The 23,415-nt window shown below is 40.1% G+C and overlaps 1 protein-coding gene across 7 annotated transcripts; it reads right to left on the bottom strand.

Annotated features, from left to right (window-relative positions):
- Positions 1-3,318: 3,318 nt before the first annotated feature.
- Positions 3,319-16,432, bottom strand: LOC108865373. Of its 7 annotated transcripts, none has more exons than XM_048575478.1 (8): positions 16,259-16,422; positions 16,086-16,129; positions 15,831-15,949; positions 15,363-15,445; positions 15,039-15,160; positions 14,765-14,929; positions 14,549-14,642; positions 3,319-3,709 (listed from the first exon to the last, which is right to left on the bottom strand). In XM_048575478.1, the coding sequence occupies exons 2-8, from the start codon at positions 16,108-16,110 to the stop codon at positions 3,508-3,510; spliced, it is 810 nt and encodes a 269-aa protein (XP_048431435.1). In that variant the 5' UTR covers positions 16,111-16,129; positions 16,259-16,422; the 3' UTR covers positions 3,319-3,507. The 7 variants fall into 7 exon arrangements, with proteins under 7 accessions (XP_048431435.1, XP_048431436.1, XP_048431440.1 ...); XM_048575479.1 differs by having other exon boundaries at positions 15,831-15,964; positions 16,087-16,129; positions 16,259-16,421; XM_048575484.1 differs by having other exon boundaries at positions 3,656-3,790; positions 14,530-14,642; positions 16,259-16,432.
- Positions 16,433-23,415: the final 6,983 nt, after the last annotated feature.

The raw sequence follows: 23,415 nt of genomic DNA, 5'->3' as shown, positions 1-23,415 counted from the left end.
AAATAAATAAATAAATAAAAGAAAAATAGTTTTAAAATTAAGAAAAGTTACCATTGTGACACATGGCACAATCTGGAGTGTTGGAATTCAAATTTTTTTGTATCCAACATAAGAGATTAATTAGTTGAATAAATATTTAAACAAATTGTAAAAAATCTGAAAAAAATACTAATATTTTATTGTCTATTGCTAGGGCTATTAAAGTGCAACAGTGGAGATGCAAAAGACGAAGGGCAGTTACTGTTCACTGAATGGATAGCATAGTGTATTGCCTGGTGGAAAGTTTCACACGCTGAAACTGCCTAAATATACTCTTATGAAAAAATATACTTGACCCCTTAAATAGCAGTAGCAGATGAGTTATGGCCAAATTTAGTGGGCCATTTGCTTTCTATGATTCACACTTCACATCCCTATGAGTTGTGGGCCATTTGCTTTTTATGGTTCACACTTCACATCCCTATGAGTTATGGCCAATTTAGTGGGCCATTTGCTTTTTATGGTTCACACTTCACATCCCTACCATCTGCCATGAATAATAGTTGTGGTTATATTTTAATAACTTCATTCATTTTAATTAATCAAGCTGTCTTAGGAGTATAATAATGCAATCAAATTATCTATGATTAAGATCATCTCCAATGGTGACCTAAAATCTAAAAATATTTAGCTCAGAAAATTTAGGTTTTAGCCCAGAAACAGTTTTTTTACTCCAACCCTTTTGGCCTAAAATTTTAATCCCAGATTATCAAAGAATGAACTAAGGCTAATTTTTTTTAAATTAACTTTTTTTTTTTAAAAAAAATTACGTAAATTATCCTAAATTAATTTTAAGAACATTTTAACCTAAAAATATTTAAATTCTCATAAATTTTGAAAAATCACTAAATCAATACATGAAAATCATGATAAACCACAAAAACTTAAAATAAAAAAAAACAAACAAAAAAGACAATTAATAAACCACATAAACTTAATACAATCGAAAACTCATAGACTACATAAACTTCATAATGATATCCACCATCTTGACTTGGTGATGGACTTGGGTGATAGTTTTGAGATGAATCATCATCTTAAAATATACTCCTTGTGGCATTCCTTCGTAAAATTTCCTTTTGCTTACCACGTAAGTATTTCTTCCTCTCTGGAGTGTATTTGTCGAGGTCCTCCATTATCAAATTAGTTTCGTACCTTTCTTGCTCCCTATCCCCTTCTTCCTTCATGGCCAAAAACATTTGGGCCGATACTTCTTGCCGACGGCACTGGTTTTCGTTCATTCTTGCCATTTCGCTAGCAAATTGTGCACGTATCGGATCTTGGGACTTCCCTTTTCTCTTTGCTTCCTTTTACTTATCTCTACCTGGGGGTCTTGGAAATGAAGAAGTTTGGCTCATTTAGTCAACACCTTCATTGTTTGCAAAATTCACACCTTCATTGACATCATTTGGGGGTGGGGCTTCATTATGAAATAATCTTCCATATTGTTGATTCGCATTGGTTCTCCACCTTGGACAATCCTTGAGGATGTTCCAAGCATGAAGCAACTTAAAAGCTTGATTTTTTGGTGTAGTTCTTGTCTTGTAAATTGTCATTGTTTTGTCACCCTATGCAACAAATACATAAAACAATTAGTTGCAAAATACTATTATGTACATAACAATTAAAATATCAACAAAGAAACTCACAATTTCTGAGGCGCCCCTTCCACTAGGCATGTCAACCATGGCTCTCTCCAAGCTTCCCTTCCACAAAGTGCACGCTTTGTTGATAATCTTCCACCGATCATAAACACCACCAACTTCCCTTTGACCGGCGTTGGAGTTTCATAGAACTTATCAACGATTTTACCCCACAAAACCTTTCTATTTTGATTGGTGCCAACGGCACCATCTTCGCTAACAGAAATTCATGCCAAACATAAAGCAATATCTTCGTCAAAGGTCTAATTACGACCTCTAACATGCTCTTTTGCCATCTCAAAAATTTTGGAAATGAGAAGAAATGGTAGAAAGAAAAATTGGAAGAATTGTAGAAGAAAAGTGAGTTTTGTGTGGATGTTTGAACAAATACATAGGTATTTATAGAGTTTTTGGTTGAATTTTAAGTTAAATAATTTTTTTAAATTATTTTAGCCGTTGGATTTAAATTTGGACAGTTAGATCTTTTTTTTTTTTACCGTTAGATTTCATTATATTCGATCTAAGCCATTAGATTCAATAAATATATAAATATAAAACTTAAAAAAAAATAATTTGAACCTGAACCGTTGGATGAAGAAAAGTAGCCGTTGGGCTACAGTAAAACTGACAGCACAGATGCACAACCCACGTGGGTAGGCCTTCAACTGCACTGCTTGTGGCGCGTGAGGGAAATTGGGTTTTGGGGTGTGGGCTTCACAATCCACTTTTCACTCTCATCCGTGGGTCCCACTTCAATATGTGAGCTAAATTTGTGACTGGTATTTGCCTTCATTTTAAGTTTTAGGTTTTAGGTTTGATTTAGGATTTGGGTTGGAGTGGATTTGGGGGGTCAAAAAAAGGAAAATTTAGGTTATAAGCCACCATTGGAGATGGTCTAAGAGGTAAAATTATAAATTTATCTTTCCTCGCCTAATGGTGGCGGGGCCATGATGATCTGATACTATAAAGAAAGTTTAGATTTCATTGTAAAATTAATTGATAATATGAGAAGTAATCCAATTACTTATAAACAATTTGTTTGCACCCGAATTTGTGTTGTCGGCTTAACCAATCAAGATCGTTGAATGAACAAAATTTCAAACCATTGGATAACATATTGGTTGAGAAAATTTTCAAGTACTATTAGGGGATAACTGTGTGGTTTTAATCATAATGATTATCTATTATTAATATTTTAAGTTATTTAGACTTAATATCTAGATTCCAGTTGGTTTGGATGATGGAAGATGATACCCTTCGGATCCTCTTTGTGGGGATCCCGGGAATCCTCAAATCTGGTACATCTATCGTTCATCGTGCGGTTATAAATTATTTTAAATAATTGTATTTAAAATTAGACATGAACAATACTTGAAGAAAACTAACCGTACGATAAACGATAGATGCACCGAATCTGAGGATCCCCACAAAAAGATCTGGAGGGAATCCCCTTCCTTAGATGATGATGAAAAATAGCCATATTGATTTGATAGAATTTGGCGATGCCGTGTGGGTTGATACGGCTGTGATTTCTTTAAAAAATAGTGCATACATGGGATAAGGGTTAAATAAAAAGAAAAACTAATGAAAAAAACTTGAAAACTTTAAGTTTTAACGATAAAGATAAAATAAAAGGTAAAGTAAATAGTACCAGAATTGATTTTTTAATATAAAAATATGGTTTTTCGTTAAAATGAATAGTACCGGAAGTTTTTCGTTAAACTTCCCTAAATAAAATTTGCAATGAGGTGGAGTTGAAATGCAATTTGTGACAACTGGGAGAGTCATCTCTGAAGAGAAATTTATACGCTGATTGGCACAGTATCTAGTTTGAAGTAGCCTTGTCCTGCTGCAGAGCTGCCTTGATGAAGTCCACGACGACCGATGCTAACTTGGCTTGATGCGAGGTGTACAAATGATTAGCGCCTTCTATTAGATGTAATTTGTGGTTAGGTATTATCTTGGCAAACTCTAGTGCATCTTCAACAGGGTTGATTTCGTCGGTGGTTCCATGGATTGTCACCACCCTGTATGTATAGAATCGCAGATAAACTCAGCCATGCGGAAATGCAACAAAAAGAAAGGAAACATGAAACCATGAGAACCGACTGTAGACATCAAAATTTCGGTGAAATAAATGTTGACCAATAATTAAAATTTCAACGTTCACGTGTCAAATAAATTTTACATGTAGCGTGTGATTCAACGAAAAATCGAAATAAATTGGAAAAGTCATCAAGTGTGACACGTGTCAATACCTGGCAGAAATGATTTATTTCATCTGATTATTTAAATCCAAAAATCAAGTTTTGGAATTCTATAAATAGGAGGCCAAGGCATTCATTTTGAAGGAGGAAGAAGAGAAAGAAGGAAGGGGAAGAAAAGAAGGAGAAGGAGAAAGGAAAAGAAGAAAAGAAGGAAGGAAGAAAGAAAGAAGCCTTGAAACTCTAAAGCTCTCAAGCAAATCCCGAAGGATCAAGAAAGCAATCTTCGTTCTTCGTCAAATCCACCTTCAAGATCAAGCCCCGACGGCCCTTGAAGAACTTCCACCAACTCAAGATCAAGCCCCGACGGCCCTTGAGGAAAGTGTTCATCATCCACACATCCGTTCATCCTTCAAGATTAAGCCCAGAAGCCCTTGAAGATCCGTTCATCCTAAGATCAAGCCCCAACGGCCCCTTTGGATCAACAAATCCACACATCCGTTCATCGTTCATCATCCATCAACCTTCAAGATCAAGCCCCAACGGCCCTTGAAGATTCATTCATCATCCGTTCATCCTTCAAGATCAAGCCCCAACGCCCTTGAAGAACTTCCACCAACTCAAGATCAAGCCCCGACGGCCCTTGAAGAAAGTGTTCATCGTTCATCATCCGTTCATCCTAAGATCAAGCCCCAACGGCCCTTTGGATCAACAACCTCAACAAATCCACACATCCAATCGTTCTTCAAGATTAAGCCCAAAAGCCCTTGAAGATCCGCTCATCCATCAACCTTCAAGATCAAGCCTCAACGGCCCTTGAAGAACTCCCACTAACTCAAGATCAAGCCCCGACGGCCCCTTGAAGAAAGTGTTCATCATTCATCATCCGTTCATCCTAAGATTAAGCCCCAACGGCCCTTTGGATCAACAACCTCAACAAACTCATACACCCATTCTTCAAGATCAAGCCCAACGCCCCTTGAAGATCCATTCATCAACTGTGCATCCTTAGATCAAGCCCCGACGGCCCTTTGGATCAACAACTCATCCACAAACACACATCGTACGAAGATAGAATCAGAGGATCAAATTACAAAGAGATTGTAACCCCAAAATCATTAATACAAAATATATATTTTGTACGCGTATTCTTGTCGCTTGTGTTTCAGGAATTTCTCGTGTTTACAAATTTGGCACGCCCAGTGGGACAATCTCTACCTCTCATCTCTATCCTCAAATCATCAAAAAACGCAAATGGCATCAAGAAAGGATCAAGCTGTTCCTGCAGTCAAAGCGAAGAACAAGAACATTATCGCCGCAACTGGTGATATTTCGGGCATCACAACCCGAAGTGGAGCAAGAGCTCTTTTTGCCGCGGCTTCCGCCCCTGCATTAACTCTGTCAAAGGAACAGGAGCACCTGAGGCACGAGCCTGTGATCACCCTAGCCTCGCTAAGGGCATCAAGAGGGGAAAGCCTGAGGAAATACTCAGAGTCCCTACCCTCCGACGCTGATTCGAGCGGCAGTACAACCATGCAAGTCATGACCACTGGAGCAACTTCAATCGAGGAGCAACTAGCTCAGATGAATGAAGCAATCACAAAGCTCACACGGACTGCAGAGGAGAAAAACTTGCAAACCGCCGGACTCATCAACCGTCTGGAGGCACAGCATGGCGTCAAAATGAAACCAAGCTCTCTTCCAACTAAGAAGACCGAAGAAGGCTTTAACCCAAATGCCTACGAACCCATGTCAAAGGCTAGGCATGACTTTGCTTCCTCTTCAAATCTTGGAAAGAAGGTTTCAAACACCGTCAATGACAAAGAACGTAACCTCACCAAAACTCAAAAGAAGTTAAAGGAGCATGGTTACGGAGTTGACAACAACAAAGCCGGACTTGGCTTCACACCAAATGCACCCGTGAAGATTTCAAGCAAAGTGAAGAAAGCTAGCGCTCAACACATCAGCGTGAGCATTGAACAAGACCAAAAAGAGCCTAAACCCGCCCCTCGGCCGTCGGTCTTCGATAGGATGAGCCATTCAAGCTCCAGAATTTCAGCGCTTAATCGCATTGGTAGTCAAGGCCGAACCTCTGTCTTCAAGAGGCTTAGCGTGCCAACATCCCAAAGCTCTGTTTTTGAAAGGTTGTTAAAGCCTAAGAAACAAAGCAACACAGCTATCTCTCCTCTGCGACCATCAGCTTCGGAAAGATTTGAAGATAATGAGAAGCCTTTTGGAAAGAGGAAGACAACACCAAAGGAAGAAAAGTTCGATGGGTTAGCAGAAAAAGGCGACGTTCAAAGCTTGATTCCTTCAAGGATGAAGCGCCAAGCAATCCTAGAGGTCGACACAAAAGGACCACTGAAGGTAAGGAGGCGCATCGTCGTCCACACTGGCAAATCTTCATGCCAACAAACCCAAGAGGACGGCACTGAAGATGAAATCCCTAAGAAAGATGTCACTTCTGGCTCTTTCGACTCAAAGTCTTCACCTCGACTGTTGGGGGCATGCTCAAAGTCAAGTGAAATTGAAGGATGGACTCATGTCGCTTCGAAGAAACTGCACGAGAAACATATGTCTTCTCCACAAGTGCACTAATCAGAAAGGGGGGAAAGCAGCTTTCGCCAACCTCCAAAGCAATGTGAAAATGTTGAAGATAAGAAAATTTCAACACAAAGATCGTTCATGCGGGATCTTTTCTTCCTCGAAGACTTATTCAATTTCTCGATCAAGACTCCTTGCTATGAAGATTGTGAGGAATGTCTTTCGAAGATCGCTGCGAAGAAATTGGACAAGCAGCAACCATCTTGTCCACAAGTTTATCAGTCGAAAAGGGGGCAAAACAGCTCTTGTCAACCTCCAGAACAATGTGAAAGTGTTGGAGATAATGAAATTTCAACACAAAGATCGTCCATCCCCATCACAATGTGCGACCTCTTCCCAGAAGACTTCTTCAATTACTCGGTCAAGGCTCCTTCCTATGAAGATTGCGAGGAACGCCTCTCCCAGATCGCTTGACAAATCCTCAACAACAACCAGAGCTCCTCGTTCGCACGAGCCTAAAAGGCGACAACCAAAGCTCCTTGTCCGCACGAGCATAAAAGGCGACAACAAAACGCTCCTTGCCTGCATGAGCTGAAAATGCAAACGGCACCAAGACGCTCCTGGCCCGCAAGAGCATAAACTGTGTACGGCAAAATCACCATCAAAATCATCGTCAAAATCATCATCAAAACCATCACTCATTTGAACTACGTTATGACTTGATCTCTTCGTTGGAAGAGTACGTAGGCAACTTGAAACTTCAAAACTTCAAGTACAGTCACATAAAAAATAAATAAATAAATGTTTCATTAAAGAAAGTCAATTTTATTACAAAAGAAAAGAAAAAAAAAATACATATGTTACTATGTATTAGAAAAAAAAATATATATTCTCTATCCAAAATAAAAAATAAAAAATAAATAAAAAATAAAAAAAATAAAAAATAAAAATAAATAAAATAAAAAAATAAATAAAAATAAAATATAAAAAATAAAAAAAAGAGGCCGACTCCAAAATTTTCTACTCCACTTTCCAAAGCCAGCGAGCCCAGCGACAAATCCGGGCCCAACTCTCAAAGCCCATCCTCACTCAGCTCCAAGCCCACCTCTCCTCTCTCTCTCTCTCGCACACACTTCACTTTTGGTTCCATTTCTTCACACCAGCGTGAACAACCACCACAGCAGCAGCCCTCTTCTTAGCAGCTGGGCTTACTACTGCCAAGGAAAGAGCATGGAAGAGTTGAGGCAGTCCCTTTTGTACACAACCGTGGAGCTTGAGCAAACAAGAGCAGCAGAGCAAGAGAAGCTCTTACAGCGCCAACGGGAAATTGTTCTCGGGGCATTCCCAAATCGCTGCCGCTGAGGATAACAACAGCAAAAAGAAGAAGACGCCGTCGCTGGGTAGCAACGAGGAGGGGATATTGTCCTTTAGTTCGGGAGTGGTTTTGCCGTCCAGCGGTGTGGCGAAATCCAGCGGTGGTGCCGATTCAGACCATTCGGACCTCGAAGCGTCGGTGGTTCGGGAGCAGCACCAAGCGACAGCAGCAGCGCCAGCTCCTCTTCTTCTTCCTCCGTCTTCTTCCTCTCATGAAAATGGCGGAGCCACCCACAAACGAAAAAGAAGACCTGCAGGCACACCAGATCCGGATGCAGAAGTGGTGTCTCGGTCTCCCAAGACCCTACTCGAATCGGACCGGTACGTGTGCGAGATCTGCAACCAGGGATTTCAGAGAGACCAGAATCTGCAGATGCACAGGCGTCGTCATAAGGTGCCGTGGAAACTACTGAAGCGAGAGATAGCGGAAGATCAGGTGATCAAGAAGAAGGTGTTTGTGTGCCCGGAGCCCAGCTGCCTCTACCACGACCCCCGCCACGCCCTAGGCGATCTCGTCGGGATCAAAAAAAAAAAAAAAAAAAAACACTTCAGAAGAAAACACAGCAACCACAAGCAGTGGGTCTGCGACAAGTGCTCCAAAGGCAGAGACTTTACAGATCCGATTAAAAAAAAAAATTCGAAGCTTTATATATACAAAGCTTTTTGCAGATCTATCAAATTTTTTCACATTTTTTCTCTGATCTGAAAAGCAGAGAGAAATGGTAGTGAAAGTTCATTCGACCTGCTTGCACTGGTCGCAGCCGATCATTTGCCTCTCGTCAAAAACCCAGACAGAATTGAAGATTGGGCAGATGCTGAGCTTCAGAAAATAATAGAGGAAGATCAGGACCTCGACGCCGCTCCACGTCGTGAACTTCTCCGAGATCGTCGCGATACTCGCATTCGTCGCCTCCTTCATCTACTTGCTTGGATTCTTCGGGATCTATTTCGTGCAGTCGCTCATTCTCCACAGAACCTTCGATGTGCCTTCTACCCAATTGATCAGGGACTGTCTGACTCAGACCACCTTCGAGGAAGCAGAAATTTGAAGACGCCGTCGCCGCCCTGAATTCGCTGCTCCGCTGACCTCCCCAGGGCCCAGAGATCCAAGCTGCATTTCGTACGGATGAGATCCGAAGAACAGTTCCCACTCCACAAGATGAGATGAGAGCGGGGATGAGCTATTTCCATGAAACAATTTGGAAGGGTGTCCCAAAATTTCTCCGTCGTGTGGATACAGCTTTGAAGAATATTGGGATTAATGAGCGTGTTCCCCATAACGCCCCACTTATTCAGTTTTCTTCCTGGATGGGTGGTGATCGTGAGGGTAATCCACGAGTAACTCCCGAGGTCACAAGGGACGTTTGCCTACTAGCTAGAATGATGGCTGCAAACTTATGTACTTCACAGGTCCACGAGGATCGCCACCATTTGCTGCAACTCCTCCACTTCAAGCTCAACATCGACGATGACGGCCTTTCTACCTTCAAACATGGGTGCAAGTCGCTTAAGAAACTTGAGATATCTAGCTGTCAGAACATTAGTCATGTTGGGTTGTCCGCCCTAGCGAGCTGTAGTGAAGGATGTTTAGAGCAACTTGTATTGTCTCTCCTGTGACTCTTGCTCTTGCTGATAGTTTGGAAAAGCTTCCAACGTTGCAGTCAATCAAATTAGACGGTTGCCTGGTTACCTGTGCTCAGTGGCTGTGCTCCTTGCCTGTGCTCAATGGTGATGGTGGAGCTCCTTCCTCTGTCTCCTCACGCCTTGCACTACCTCAAGTTCGTTATTCTGGCCACCTTGATCAAAATCAACGAAGAGCTTCATTGACCGCCGTCAAACGACTAGCCGGTCTTCAAACTCGACGCCTTACACTCTGCCTCAAGCTCTGGCTGCTTCTGCACCTCTGCCATGGCTGCTGCCTTTGAATGTGATCAACAAAATCAAAGTTTGTTAACTCACACCCAAAGATCTCATCCGTCTGCTTGCCTCTGCTGCTGCCTTTGAATGTGATTGACAAAATCAAAGTTTGTCAACTCACACCCAAAGATCTCCTCCGTCTTCTCTCGGACTCGCCTGGGTTTTCACCCACGATCTCAACCTTGCAGATGGCCATATAAAGAAAAAAAAATGATGATGCGGGGAAGCATCTTTCAAAAGAATAATAAAAAATAAAAAATAAAAAATAAAAAAAAATAAAAAAAAGTAGCAATGATGATGCTGGGAAGCATCTTTGAAAAGAATAATAAAAAAAAAATAACAAATGATGATGTTTCTGGAATCATGTGAAAAAAAAAAGAAAAAAAATATATATATAATAAAAAGAAAGAAAAAAACGATGGTGGTGCTTCTGGCACCATCTGAAATATATATATAAATGAACGGTGGATCAGTGCCACAGAAAGCAAACAAATGAATAAAAAAAATTGATGATGGACAGTGATGTATATGTTTTATCAGTATTTAGCATAATACACTAAATAAAACGAAGCATGTTCATTGATTTTCGAGAAATTACAAGTGCGAAAAAAAAAAAAAAAAAAAAAAAAAAAAAAAAAAAAAGAAGAAATGTATCTAACAAAGAAAGAGGAAGATGGAGCCTTCACAAAGGTTGTTCACGAGAAGCCCCACTACTTGGCCAAACTCCAGGAGCGGGAAGCACCGAAGATAGATCATTCGAGGCCCCAATACTTGGTGGAACGCTTGATGACGCCGGAAAAATGTGCCTCTGGAAGAAAGACGCAAGCCTTTGACGGTCACTTTGAATGCGACCTTGAGATTCTTGCATCTCATCAAGCTTCCTCTTCATGCCCGACGAATAGTTATTTGCAAGCACATGCAAACTTCTATTCTCGTACTTAAGCTGTTTAATCTCCTGCTTAAGATCTTCCACCTCTGCCATCAATGATTCCACTTGACGGGACCGAGCAAGCAGGCGTTGGCCCATGTTGGACACAGAGCCCGCACACTGAACACTAAGAGCGAGGGACTCTTGGACGGCCAACTCATCGGACCGTCCTGACAGCAGCCTACTATCTTTTGGAGTAAGGAGGTTCCTAGCTACTATTGTAGCTGTTGTGGCGTCCTGCATCACGGAGTCTTCACCTGTAAGAGGACCGTTAGAAGATAAGAAAGAAGGGCACCATACATTACCTTGAAGCGGCGCAACCGGATCACTGCTGAGACTCAATTCTAAGCTAAGGTTCGATGGGTTAGCCATTTTTCAAAGGTGTTAAAAGAGATGGGTGGATGGAGTTAAAACTCAAAAGGCCGGGGATGATTTTCAGGAATGAGCAACCTTCAAAGTGTGCATGTTAGAGGTGATCAATACCTCTATAAAAAGGAAGAGGCGCTTGCTCAGAAATCAAAGAGGCGTTCGTTCAGAAATCGAAGGGCCGCTTATTCAAAAGTGAAGAGACATCGCTCTGCAAATCTCAAAAGCTGGATTTTCCGGCGTAAGTTAGGCGACGCTTTCTCGGCTTTCTAGAAAACGCGTTCAACTTTGTCAAAAGATCTCCGACAAAGTTGAAAACACGTGGAGACTGGCGACGCTTTCGCGGCTTTTCAAAGCACGGGTGCCACTTTGTCAAAAGATCACGTGGAGGTCATCATCGCAGCTACACGTCTTTAGCTGACAAGCGCAAAGTTCGGCGACGCTTTCTCTGCTTTTCAGAAAACGCGCGCCATTTTGTCAAAAGAGACGCTCGTGCAGAAATCGAAGAGGCGTCGTTCAGAAATCGAAGAGGCGTCGTTCAGAAATCAAAGAGGCGTATTCAAAGATCAAAGAGTCATCACTATTTCAAAAAGCCGGATTTGCGGGATCAAAACGTTTGTCGACAAGGGTAAAAGAACAGTACCACCACTTGTTATTGGGAAATCCCTATATATGTCGACCTTCATCTTTTATGGCAAGGCAAACCTGCAAACAAGAAAAAAAATGCCCAACTCTTCCTCACCTCCGAGAGTACACTCCCAGCAAAACATCTCAAAATACTCAATTTTTTCCTCTTCCCCGAAGATGATACCAGATGCCTGGAGTACAGATGACCCAGGAGGAAACGGTAGATGGAAGCATGTGCTGATTCATTCACCGCTTCTTCAAAAGCAAAAGTATCTCATATCATCAAGGGCGAAAGCAAAGGTATCTCATATCATGCTTTTTCCCTGTCCTTTTCTTTGTCCTTGCTCTTACATGCAGGAGAAGGGGAAATAGAGTTATCAGTCGGAACCTGAAATCAAACTTCCGACCTGGAACTGATTGACTGGAACCTTTGCCTGGTTGCTTACCTTGCATTGCTCTCGAGTACTCATCGTCGCGGAGAAGTAATGTTTTGAAGCACCATTTAAATGCAAAGGTTGCATTCCATTCCTGCATCAGAGGACAAATACTACACGAGAAGATGCCAAACCTGCATAAGGAAATACCACTTCTGCAAAGGGAGCAAGTAAGACAAGTGAAAATGATACATCAAAGCATGTGGAGACAAGCACAACAAATATATGTGCTGATTCATTCGCTGCTTCTTCAAAAGCAAAGGTATCTTATATCATGCTTTCTCCATGTCCTTTCCTTTGTCCTTGTTATTACTCGCATGGCAAAGTGAAAAGAGCAATCAGACGGCACTTGGAGTCAGTTTTCCGATCTACCCTCTTCAATACGAATTGGGGAAAGATTGAACAAAGAAACAGGTCATCACTTCCACCTCCTGCTTGCCTGCCATGTGTCTGAATCCTGCTACCCAATTCAAGAATAGCACAAAGGAAAATCAACGGTAGGGGGAGACCAAAAGAATCCTCCAGCCCAGTTCAAGATCAAGCCTCGATGGCCCTTGAAGAAATCACAAGTCCGATTCAAAATCAAGTGTTCACCACCCTTGAATCAAATTCAACTCCAGATAAAAGGAGTAAGTTCAGACCTTCGGAGGAGACCAAAAGAATCCTCCAGCCCAGTTCAAGATTAAGCCTGTGGAAAATCAACGATTGGAGAAAACCAGAAAATCTTCCAGTCAAGCTCAAGATCAAGCCTCGATGGTCCTTGAAGAAATTTCCAGCCCAATTCAAGATCAAGCCTCGACGGCCCTTGGGTTGACATCTACATTAAAGAACTTCAAAACGCATCTTCTACACGTGACAAGCACATGCCTACGACGCGTCTTGAAGTGGGGGCATTTGTAGACATCAAAATTTCGGTGAAATAAATGTTGACCAATAATTAAAATTTCAACGTTCACGTGTCACATAAATTTTACATGTAGCGTGTGATTCAACGAAAAATCGAAATAAATTGGAAAAGTCATCAAGTGTGACACGTGTCAATACCTGGCAGAAATGATTTATTTCATCTGATTATTTAAATCCAAAAATCAAGTTTTGGAATTCTATAAATAGGAGGCCAAGGCATTCATTTTGAAGGAGGAAGAAGAGAAAGAAGGAAGGGGAAGAAAAGAAGGAGAAGGAGAAAGGAAAAGAAGAAAAGAAGGAAGGAAGAAAGAAAGAAGCCTTGAAACTCTAAAGCTCTCAAGCAAATCCCGAAGGATCAAGAAAGCAATCTTCGTTCTTCGTCAAATCCACCTTCAAGATCAAGCCCCGACGGCCCTTGAAGAACTTCCACCAACTCAAGATCAAGCCCCGACGGCCCTTGAGGAAAGTGTTCATCATCCACACATCCGTTCATCCTTCAAGATTAAGCCCAGAAGCCCTTGAAGATCCGTTCATCCTAAGATCAAGCCCCAACGGCCCCTTTGGATCAACAAATCCACACATCCGTTCATCGTTCATCATCCATCAACCTTCAAGATCAAGCCCCAACGGCCCTTGAAGATTCATTCATCATCCGTTCATCCTTCAAGATCAAGCCCCAACGGCCCTTGAAGAACTTCCACCAACTCAAGATCAAGCCCCGACGGCCCTTGAGGAAAGTGTTCATCATCCACACATCCGTTCATCCTTCAAGATTAAGCCCAGAAGCCCTTGAAGATCCGTTCATCCTAAGATCAAGCCCCAACGGCCCCTTTGGATCAACAAATCCACACATCCGTTCATCGTTCATCATCCATCAACCTTCAAGATCAAGCCCCAACGGCCCTTGAAGATTCATTCATCATCCGTTCATCCTTCAAGATCAAGCCCCAACGCCCTTGAAGAACTTCCACCAACTCAAGATCAAGCCCCGACGGCCCTTGAAGAAAGTGTTCATCGTTCATCATCCGTTCATCCTAAGATCAAGCCCCAACGGCCCTTTGGATCAACAACCTCAACAAATCCACACATCCAATCGTTCTTCAAGATTAAGCCCAAAAGCCCTTGAAGATCCGCTCATCCATCAACCTTCAAGATCAAGCCTCAACGGCCCTTGAAGAACTCCCACTAACTCAAGATCAAGCCCCGACGGCCCCTTGAAGAAAGTGTTCATCATTCATCATCCGTTCATCCTAAGATTAAGCCCCAACGGCCCTTTGGATCAACAACCTCAACAAACTCATACACCCATTCTTCAAGATCAAGCCCAACGCCCCTTGAAGATCCATTCATCAACTGTGCATCCTTAGATCAAGCCCCGACGGCCCTTTGGATCAACAACTCATCCACAAACCCACATCGTACGAAGATAGAATCAGAGGATCAAATTACAAAGAGATTGTAACCCCAAAATCATTAATACAAAATATATATTTTGTACGCGTATTCTTGTCGCTTGTGTTTCAGGAATTTCTCGTGTTTACACCGACTTAACTACAGTTTGCTTACCGGCATTCTTTGTCAATCTTAAGGCATGATTCGTGCATATCAGTACTTAGGCGATCCATCAAACTCTCCTTAGTCACACGATAATTACCATCTCCTACAAGCACGGCTCCATTAACCGTGTTAAACGCCAGCACATGCATTGCTTGTTTTTGTGTGTTTGCGTGTGCATGTTACTGAACATAAATGGAAAGAAGCTGAAAAGAATTATTAAATTACCTGACTTATTCTTAACATCAATGAACCCTTCCTTCTTGATTACTTCCATAAAGTCTTTTCCATAGTGTTCTTCAATGCCTCTCTTCAGATCATAACGTCCAGAAACGTTGACAACCGTACATATGTCATGATATATAGAAGCATACAGAAGCACAGCATCGCCTCCTGTAGTAACAATATTCAGCAATACCTTTGGTACACAATACGAAATTACTCATTCGAAATATTCATCAATAGCAATGTGTCTTTGATCGTGCAACACAATCCAACGTACCTCTACTGTGTCCAATAATTGCACTGGGTGCACGTTTTACCCCAGAGAAGTATTCGACAACAGAGTGCAAGTCATCAGCCTCTCTCCGAAAGCTAGCATGCTGAATGGTGCCTTCACTTTCCCTGACAACCAAAAAACCAAAACTAATCAGGATCAATAAAATCGTTAGATCTCAAACTGACAACAACGCAAACTTTGCAAGAACAGTACGATGAAGACAGAGCCACGCTTACAACTATGAAACTAACAAGGCCCACACAACGAAACTCTACACAAAACCTGTTATATTCAAGGATTTCAAACCCTGTAATTCGCCAGACTTACCCATTTCCGGCAAAGTCAAAACGGAAGGAACTGATCCCTTCATTTTCCAGTGCAACAGCAAGGTTCACCATGATAGAGTTTTCCTGGAAATCAAGAGACAGAAACCGTGAAATTTTTGCTCACAATGATCCCAAGTTGCCAACCAAGCATTACAATTTTCCACGAACGATGACCTATGCTGTACTGTTCCTTTTTTTGAGTATGGTGACACCGTTAGTGGGTTAGACAGTTAGTTGTTAGGGAGGAGGGAACCGGTGGGGATTGAACCTACACCAGAGTGTATTATCATCAATTATTAAAACATTATCGTCTTCAAAATACAAACTAAATTATCCAACAACCAAAGTTCGACGATAGATGTGAATGAAATATTAGAAAAATAATTTAAATTATAAACATTCCTAATCCAGCTGGAACCGAATCCAACAACAACAATAATAACAACATTTGACATATCAAAAATCCAACCTTGGTGGCTCGAAAACCGTGACATAAGATTACAAGGTCCGCGGAACTGGTTTCGTGTAACAATCCCACAAGCTTTTCTCCGTGTTTGTTGGGTACGATGATTTTCTGTTGCTGACCCACTGACATCGCAATTCGAAAAGAAAAAAAAAAGACAAAAGTCCATTAAACTTTTGGTAAAGTCGGCAACTTGATGGCAATAAGAACATGAAAATTCACAAACAAATATATACAACGTGAGACGATAAAATTTCTGACCTGGGTTTTTTGCAGCTTCTGCCATTTTCAAGATTCGTTTGGAGCTGCGATTGCAGGAAAGATTATTTTGTGATGGGAAGCTTTATGGAAGTGAAAGAACTTGAGAGCAGCATATTAATTCAGATTATAAGCTAGTTAACGATTAATTAATCCTCAAGGCAGTGGAAGTTTACCTAGAAACTTTTGCTTGCTGCTCTTGTTGCTCTGAATTGCAATCTACACAGCTCCTGTGAATTTGGAACTGGGAGAGTATCGGACCAATCCAGTCGGATCAGTTCCCAACCAAATAATTTTTTGGGTTTAGGTTTTGGTCCACAACAGTCTCTTTCTTACCGGTTGAACCCTGATTATTTATGGGATTATCAAAACTGCCATTTATCTATCTTTACATTTGGGCAATGATAAACATATGTGGTTATTCCAGCAATATGTACATCACTTTTAGCTTCTCACCTAACAGTGTTTAATTATGCCTGTTGTTTTCTAACTTAGTATTTTTTGGTAATTCAAGCAATATACTAATATAACATACTTTTCGTCAATAGTATAACATCAACATCAATCAAGAATTTCACTCAACCATTGGGTTGAAAAGATGGTCGGTAGTATTCCTATTTACTCGTAATTAGAAGGTCTAATACTATCGGCTCACATGGATAACGAGTAAAATACCTAATTATAGTTGACCCAATTTACGATTTAGCTAAAAAGCCATTATTAAAATATAAATGAAAAACCTATAAAAAGACATGATTATAACTTGAATGAACAAGAGAAGACACATCACACATAGATGGCTAGGTTGGTACCAACCTTGGCTTAATTGCCGTTATGCGACAATAAAATCTCATTGTTCCCCTAATGTCTCACTTAACCCCCTTTACTTTTCCTCCATGTCTCACATTATCCATTTTGTCAACTCTCTCATCAAAACCCTAATGCATCAAATTTGAGTTGAATAGAACCTTGGTTTCACGAGGCAATGGAATATATACATCATCAACTTCACTAATTCATCAGCATGAACTTGGACTTGATATAGGCAAGGTATGAACTGTTCTTAGAGGCTCTATGGATCCATGATGCACCCCACAAAAGCTCATCCTAATTAATAGCACAATTGGGGTCATAAGAGGAACTTTAATGGGATTAAAATAATGATAATATTTACAGATAGAACTAATTACAAGCTTTAAATAAAAAATAAAAGTGAGGAACTACATAAATTATGGTATGTTTGGTGTCCCTCCAGCTCTGATTTTTTATTAAAAGTTAATGACGTGTTCCATTTGTGCATTTTTTTTTGTAAAAGAAAACAATTAGAAGCAAATTATGCATACGCATTTGGGTTACGTGTATCCTGAGTATGAGCAGCAAAAAGGGCAGACCGTTGAACTAATTAAGTCACTGTAAGAACCTCTGTACTTGTCTACAAAATCAAACATCTGCATGGCGATCAAAATTTAAAATTAGCATTCTTGTTAACACGCGGTGAAGGCGAAGAGATTGCTAAAATGAAGTAAAATTTTGTTTATAGATGTTTACTTTCATTGCTGTGTGAAGCAACTTTGCAGAGTAAGAAGAGTAAGAGTCTTTGAACACTACGGAAGCTACAGCCAATGCAGCAGCAGTCACAGATGCAACATTTGATCCCGGATTTTGGGTTGACACCTTGTACACATTGCGCAGCCTGCAATCACCAAAACATGTGACTGTTTAGGACTTCTCTTCAACTCCAAACCAACGTCGTTAATAAAAAGTCAATTCTTATAGCCTTCAGTACCATGGTTTAGTGCTATATTTTATTATCTATTTAGTATCCCAGTTCTTTTTTTTTATTAAAAGTTTAAGCGGTTTTATTTGTGCATATTTGCTTATTTCTTTGGATCATCATGTGTTGGGCATGGGGAAGATATAGAGGAGGACAAGAGAGAATAACGAATGGTTTTTCTTCCTATGTTCCATTTGAGTCTATCTGGATATCAGCATTCATTTGCAGGAATATATGTGTTCTCCATACCGTAAATGTCTAGTAGAAAGCCCTAAGAGAAAGAAAAGGGGTGAAAAGGAGGAGGAGGTGGAAGGTTTGTATAAGAGAGTAATATACGTAAAATAAATGCAAAAATTAGACAGAAATTAGACTTCTGGTGTGTACTTTTATGTAGCCAATGGTAAAAATTTTAGTGTATCTACAATGTATCTCTTTATCTATTTTTCTCATCATGTGGTGAGACGTACGTCGCGTTATAAAAAAGATAAAGAGATGAAAATACGTGAATGATCTACATTCCAGAAATTCTACGTAACTAAGTTTTTTTGTCGTCTTTTTTTTTTTTTTTTTTTCTACTTGCTTTGCTCGTGGCAAAAGGAAAAAAAATACTGTAATGTAAAAAAAAAAAGTTTAAGTGGAGTAATTAAAGAAGTAAAAGGAGTGGGGGCCACGTGCGCTTAATTGCAGAGGAATCACTCTCTCCTCTCGCAGCCGGCATGAAGAAAAGGTCCATTTCACCACTAGCTCTTGTTGTCAGAATTCCTCTCTCCCTCACTCGGTCTCTCTCTCTCTCTCTCCCTCCCTCCCTCCCTCTCACTCCTCTCGCGTTTTCTTCTCTCGCCCCCGCTGTCATTGTGCACACACGGTGTATAGCTTTCCCGGCAGCATTGTGCACACCGGCTCAGACCGGCTCTGTCTCTGCGATCGACTGGACGGACCGGTTAGATCGGAGGAGGCACTGGGTTGGAGCGGATGGACCGGTTGGACCGGGGTCGGACCGGATGAACCAGGTCGGGCCGGCTGGACCAGATCGGACCGGGTCGAAGCGGCTTGAACGAGGTCGGACTATCGCTCGGCCGGCGGAGACGAGCCAACGTTGACGGAATGGGCTTCGGACCCGATGGTCTGATAAGTCCCATGATGTTTGGGAGCCATGGCTTTAGGGGACTTGTTAAATGATCCGAAAGAGCAGAAGCTAAAACTTGGGATGGGATGCAATGCAATAAACTCAACTCTGAATTTAACTTTTTACCAAACTCGAAATGGATACGAAAGAAAATGAAGGACAAGATTAAAACCCTTGTTTTTAAATTCCTTAATTTAAAAAGAATTCTGGATCAGGAAATCAATGGTTCACAAAATGGATCTCCGAAATTCTCACTCGTTTAAGTAGTCAGTAGGTTCAGACTTGTTTAACCTTGAAGAACAGCTTTCTTCGGGGTCCGTTGGTTGTCAATAATCCGAGCTACTGCCCTCAAAACCGGCATCTTCACATTATACTTGTGCACTAGTGCAATCACAGGCACAGCTCCTGCTGTTGATACACCTTCAACCACCTAGTAAACCGCATAACGTTACCACGTGATTCATGGAACTTTGTAGACCGGTGATTGTTGCCGGCTTCGCGCCCATCTTCACGAGATAAATTGGAGGGAAAGGCAGTGAGACAACAGTGGCTAAACTACAGCCCTGGGATCTGCCACAACCTTGAAGTGCTGATTCTCAGATAGTCACAAGCCAGAAGCTGCTGAGTTGCATTTGCCAATTCTCTTGTCTTTCGACGCTACAACCATTGCTACAAAATCAAAAAAGTAGCAAAACATGATTAGTACCTTTAAAACATGATTAAGTGGAATGTTGATTCAACAATGTTGTTTCTTTTTTCCACATACCTGTTGGTAATTTATTCATCAGCTCCAGAGCAAAAGAAGGCCCTGATAGTGCAATGAAAGGTTCCCGATGATTCTTCAAGGCTTGAGGAGTGATCTGAGACACGGTCCTCAGCGTATTGACCTCTAAACTCTTGCTAACTGAAATGAAAGGCAAGCCTGGATTAACATGTTCTGGAATCCTTCAAGAAACGACAAGATGAAAAACCTGCACAGGGACTGCATGAAAGCAATAATCGGCATCCAGCAAAGCAGCTTCGGCATCAGTTGTTGCAATTATATTTTCTGGCAGCGCAAATGTTGGTCCATGGTGTCCCAAGAAGGTAAGAACTCCAACCTGTCCGACGCTTCTTCGGCCAAATACGATATACAAGTGGGACCTGCACTACGAGCAAGCTGTGCGAAAAACCCCTTCTTTTCCAGCTTCGAACCAACTTGGGCGAAATGGGGTTCTACGGGCAAACCATGGATTTTTTAGTTCTCGCTATTGGTTACTGGTCGAGCCAGTGGAATGGAATGAGACAGCAGCAAATGACATGATTGACCACAAATTGCTGAAATAATCGCGGCTGAGAATTGTTTGCCATGGCATCTGTGCTACCGATGGTTATAATATGCATTCACATCCTCGGTGAGTTGCATACATAAGAGAAATGGCCGGGAACAGTGTCGTTGTAGAGCCCGTCGAAGAAGCGGGCGTGGTCCTCTTTGTTCAATAGTGTCGTTATCCAAGATCACGGCGTAAGAGGTAATGTGACAAATCTGGATGTTTGGATCATTGTTAGTAGGCGATGAGCTTCTGAAAAGAGACTCTGCATTGGATTCAATGTCTATTGGTTTTTCTACTTAAATGGACTGAGTCCTTAGTTCTCTGCAAAATAAAATGGACATTCTTGCTATCCTAGCATATATGCCACGCATTTTGTTAAGCAATACGGACAATAACAGTGAGCACATCCGGGTTGAAGCTTTAAGTCGTTTAAAGCGTCAACCCAATCATTTAGCCAAGCAAAACCCTAAACTGATAGTGGATACTCTATTTATTGGACAGTTTATAGGAACATGTTCTTTTTATTTTGTTATTCATGTCGTCCATCAATTCTTCATACCTGGTGTTAGAGTTTGTATCATCCTCATAAAGATTTTTCAATATGCCGGAATATGATGCGTAACACCATATGTTATTATATAATTGGAGGATCACTTGAAAAAGGATTTGGATCCCATCCAGATCCAAATTGTAGAGATCCTAGGGATCCTCACATCTTAATCATTCATAGTATATCGTGCGGCCAAAAGTTATTTAAATTTTATTATTTAAAATTAAACACAAATAGTACCTAATGAAAACTGATCCCACAATATACAATAAACGATTAGAATGTAAGGATTCCTAGGATCCCTACATAGAGAATCCGAAGAGGATCATCATCCTTTGAAAAAGTTTTCCTCTACTTGTAGAATGATTAATGTTGTGTCTCATGTTCTAGACACACTTTTAAAATCTCTCATCCTCCGTCCCGACCATTTGACCTCCATTTAAAAATAATAAAATAAAATAAAGAACAAACAAATGTGAAAGGGCATGAATAAATAAAAACGTGTTCAAAATAAGAAAGAAGTGAACTAATAAAAAAAATTATTTGTCACCGTATGGCCAGAAAACCCGACAAATAAAATAATACAATCAGTGACGTTAAGCTTTGGCTCATGCATGTTTCATTTAATTAAGGGAGTTTTAACGAAAAGTTCATGATACTGTTTATTTTAATAAAAAATCATATTTTTATACTAAAAAGTCAATCTTAATACTATTCACTTTACCCTTTATTTTGTCCTTATCGTTAAAACTCAAAATTTTCAAACTATTTTCATTAATTTTTTTTTAAATTAATCCATAAGACTTTGACGGCTGGTTCTTTCATTTTTGTAGCGGAACCAAAACTTCATGTTCGCAGAACCAATGTAAGATATACAAAACTTATAATCTTTACTACTTACAAGAGTACTAAGTGTAGAAGAAATGAAAAATATAGAGGGCGATTATCTTATTTTTCTTTTGCATCAATAAGATACCACATATGATGGTAAAATGTATAAGGGGATATAGCACCATCCTTTTCACAATTTTTAATATAAGTTTTTGTGAAACTCACTCTATAATAATTTTTACGATCTGAACTGTCTATCTTTTAAATCTTCTTTCAAAGATCATGTCTACCTAAAACCATGACCGTTGGATTAAGGGTTCTTTGTAGAAACATATTCATCCACTTTCTTCGCTACAAATGAATGTCGTGGTTTTGAATTTATCTAATTTTTTGCAATAATGATCTATAAATGATATTTTATAAGATAACTAGTTCAGATTCTTAGAATACGTTACAAAACAAACCTCACAAAAACTTGTGCCTAAATTTACGTAAAAAAAAAGTAGTGTCACAATCTGTCCCCAATATATAATTACCGTACTTAATGGTAGTGAAGGACATAAGCTTAACTAAGGCTACCCATCCTCACATTTTTGCTTATACATTTTGTATATGAATTACAAGAAATAAAAACAAGTGGAAAAGTTGAGTGTCCATAGATGAGTCTCCATTGTGGTCTATTAACTGGTGGCTACGATTCTCTTAACAATCGCCATCGAGCATTTCTCACCAAAGGACGTATGCTCCAGTCAATTGTGAGAGAAGAACGTGTTGGGGAAGACAAAGACCGTTCACACCACATGGTGATTCATTAACCAAGTTCATTAGTATATCAAATAAAAAAACCAAGACATCGGAAAATTTGTCTTTTCCCGAAACCCTAAACATTAATTAACGTGATTCATTTGTCTATTTACTTGAAGAGAAGATTCACGTCGGATTCTTCTTGTAAGAATCCCAGAAATTCTTCAATCACATTCATTTATTGTACATCGTGTGATCAGTTTTCATCAGATATTGTTTATATTTAATTTTAAATAAAAAAATTTACAATGATTTCTGACCACGCAATATACGATAAACAGATGTGATTTGAAGACCCTCAGAATCTTCACAAAGAGGATCCGACGAGGATCCCCACTCATTTACTTGGATAAAGTAAGATAATAAAGTGCTTTTTAATTTGGCAAATGGTGTTTTACTGTAGTAGTGGAAAGCCCTATGTACTTTGATGTGGGTGTGATTTCCATGGATTATCCTCATCCTAACAACTAACTATTTAACCAATTAACTTTATCGCTCTAATAAAACAATACGGTTATTAATTTGAGTAAAAATTTGTAAATGTAATCTTTTAATAGAAAGGGTTTAGGCGTACCAGTAAAAATACAATGTGGACCTGAAACGAAATGTCATTTTAACCATGCTTACGCACTAAACTATATATATAAACATGGTGTGAAACTAAATTAATGTAGTCAACTCAACTGCTCCGTGGACACTCATCTAGAGCACTTTAACAATAGATTTTTTCAATGTACAAGAAAACAGAGTGGTATGCCTTTTTTTTTTTTTTTTAACAAATGATATTATCTATACTAAATGGGAGAGATAGATGATTTTAGCCTTTCAATGAGTTAGCAATTATGGTTCAAATTTACCTTTAACGAAAATCGAATATAAAACCTATTACTTAAAAATGAAGAGGAATATGCCAAATGTTATTATACAAGTGAATA

Source organism: the organism of the source record quoted next, unplaced genomic scaffold, assembly GCF_019419815.1.
Source record: "Pyrus x bretschneideri cultivar Hongxiangsu unplaced genomic scaffold, Pyrus_bretschneideri_v1 Contig8, whole genome shotgun sequence".
NCBI lineage: Eukaryota > Viridiplantae > Streptophyta > Magnoliopsida > Rosales > Rosaceae > Pyrus > Pyrus x bretschneideri.
This window is presented reverse-complemented; position numbering and strand designations above follow the sequence as displayed.

What these genes read in the sequence shown, in the direction of transcription:
- LOC108865373 (XM_048575478.1), bottom strand. Translation starts at nt 16,110, where the DNA reads ATGGCAGAAGCTGCAAAAAACCCAG. An exon ending in AATTATTGGACACAGTAGAG is followed by an intron (nt 14,930 to 15,038) that starts GTACGTTGGATT and finishes TTGTTACTACAG; the next exon opens with GAGGCGATGCTGTGCTTCTG. An exon ending in TGATGTTAAGAATAAGTCAG is followed by an intron (nt 14,643 to 14,764) that starts GTAATTTAATAA and finishes CCGTGCTTGTAG; the next exon opens with GAGATGGTAATTATCGTGTG.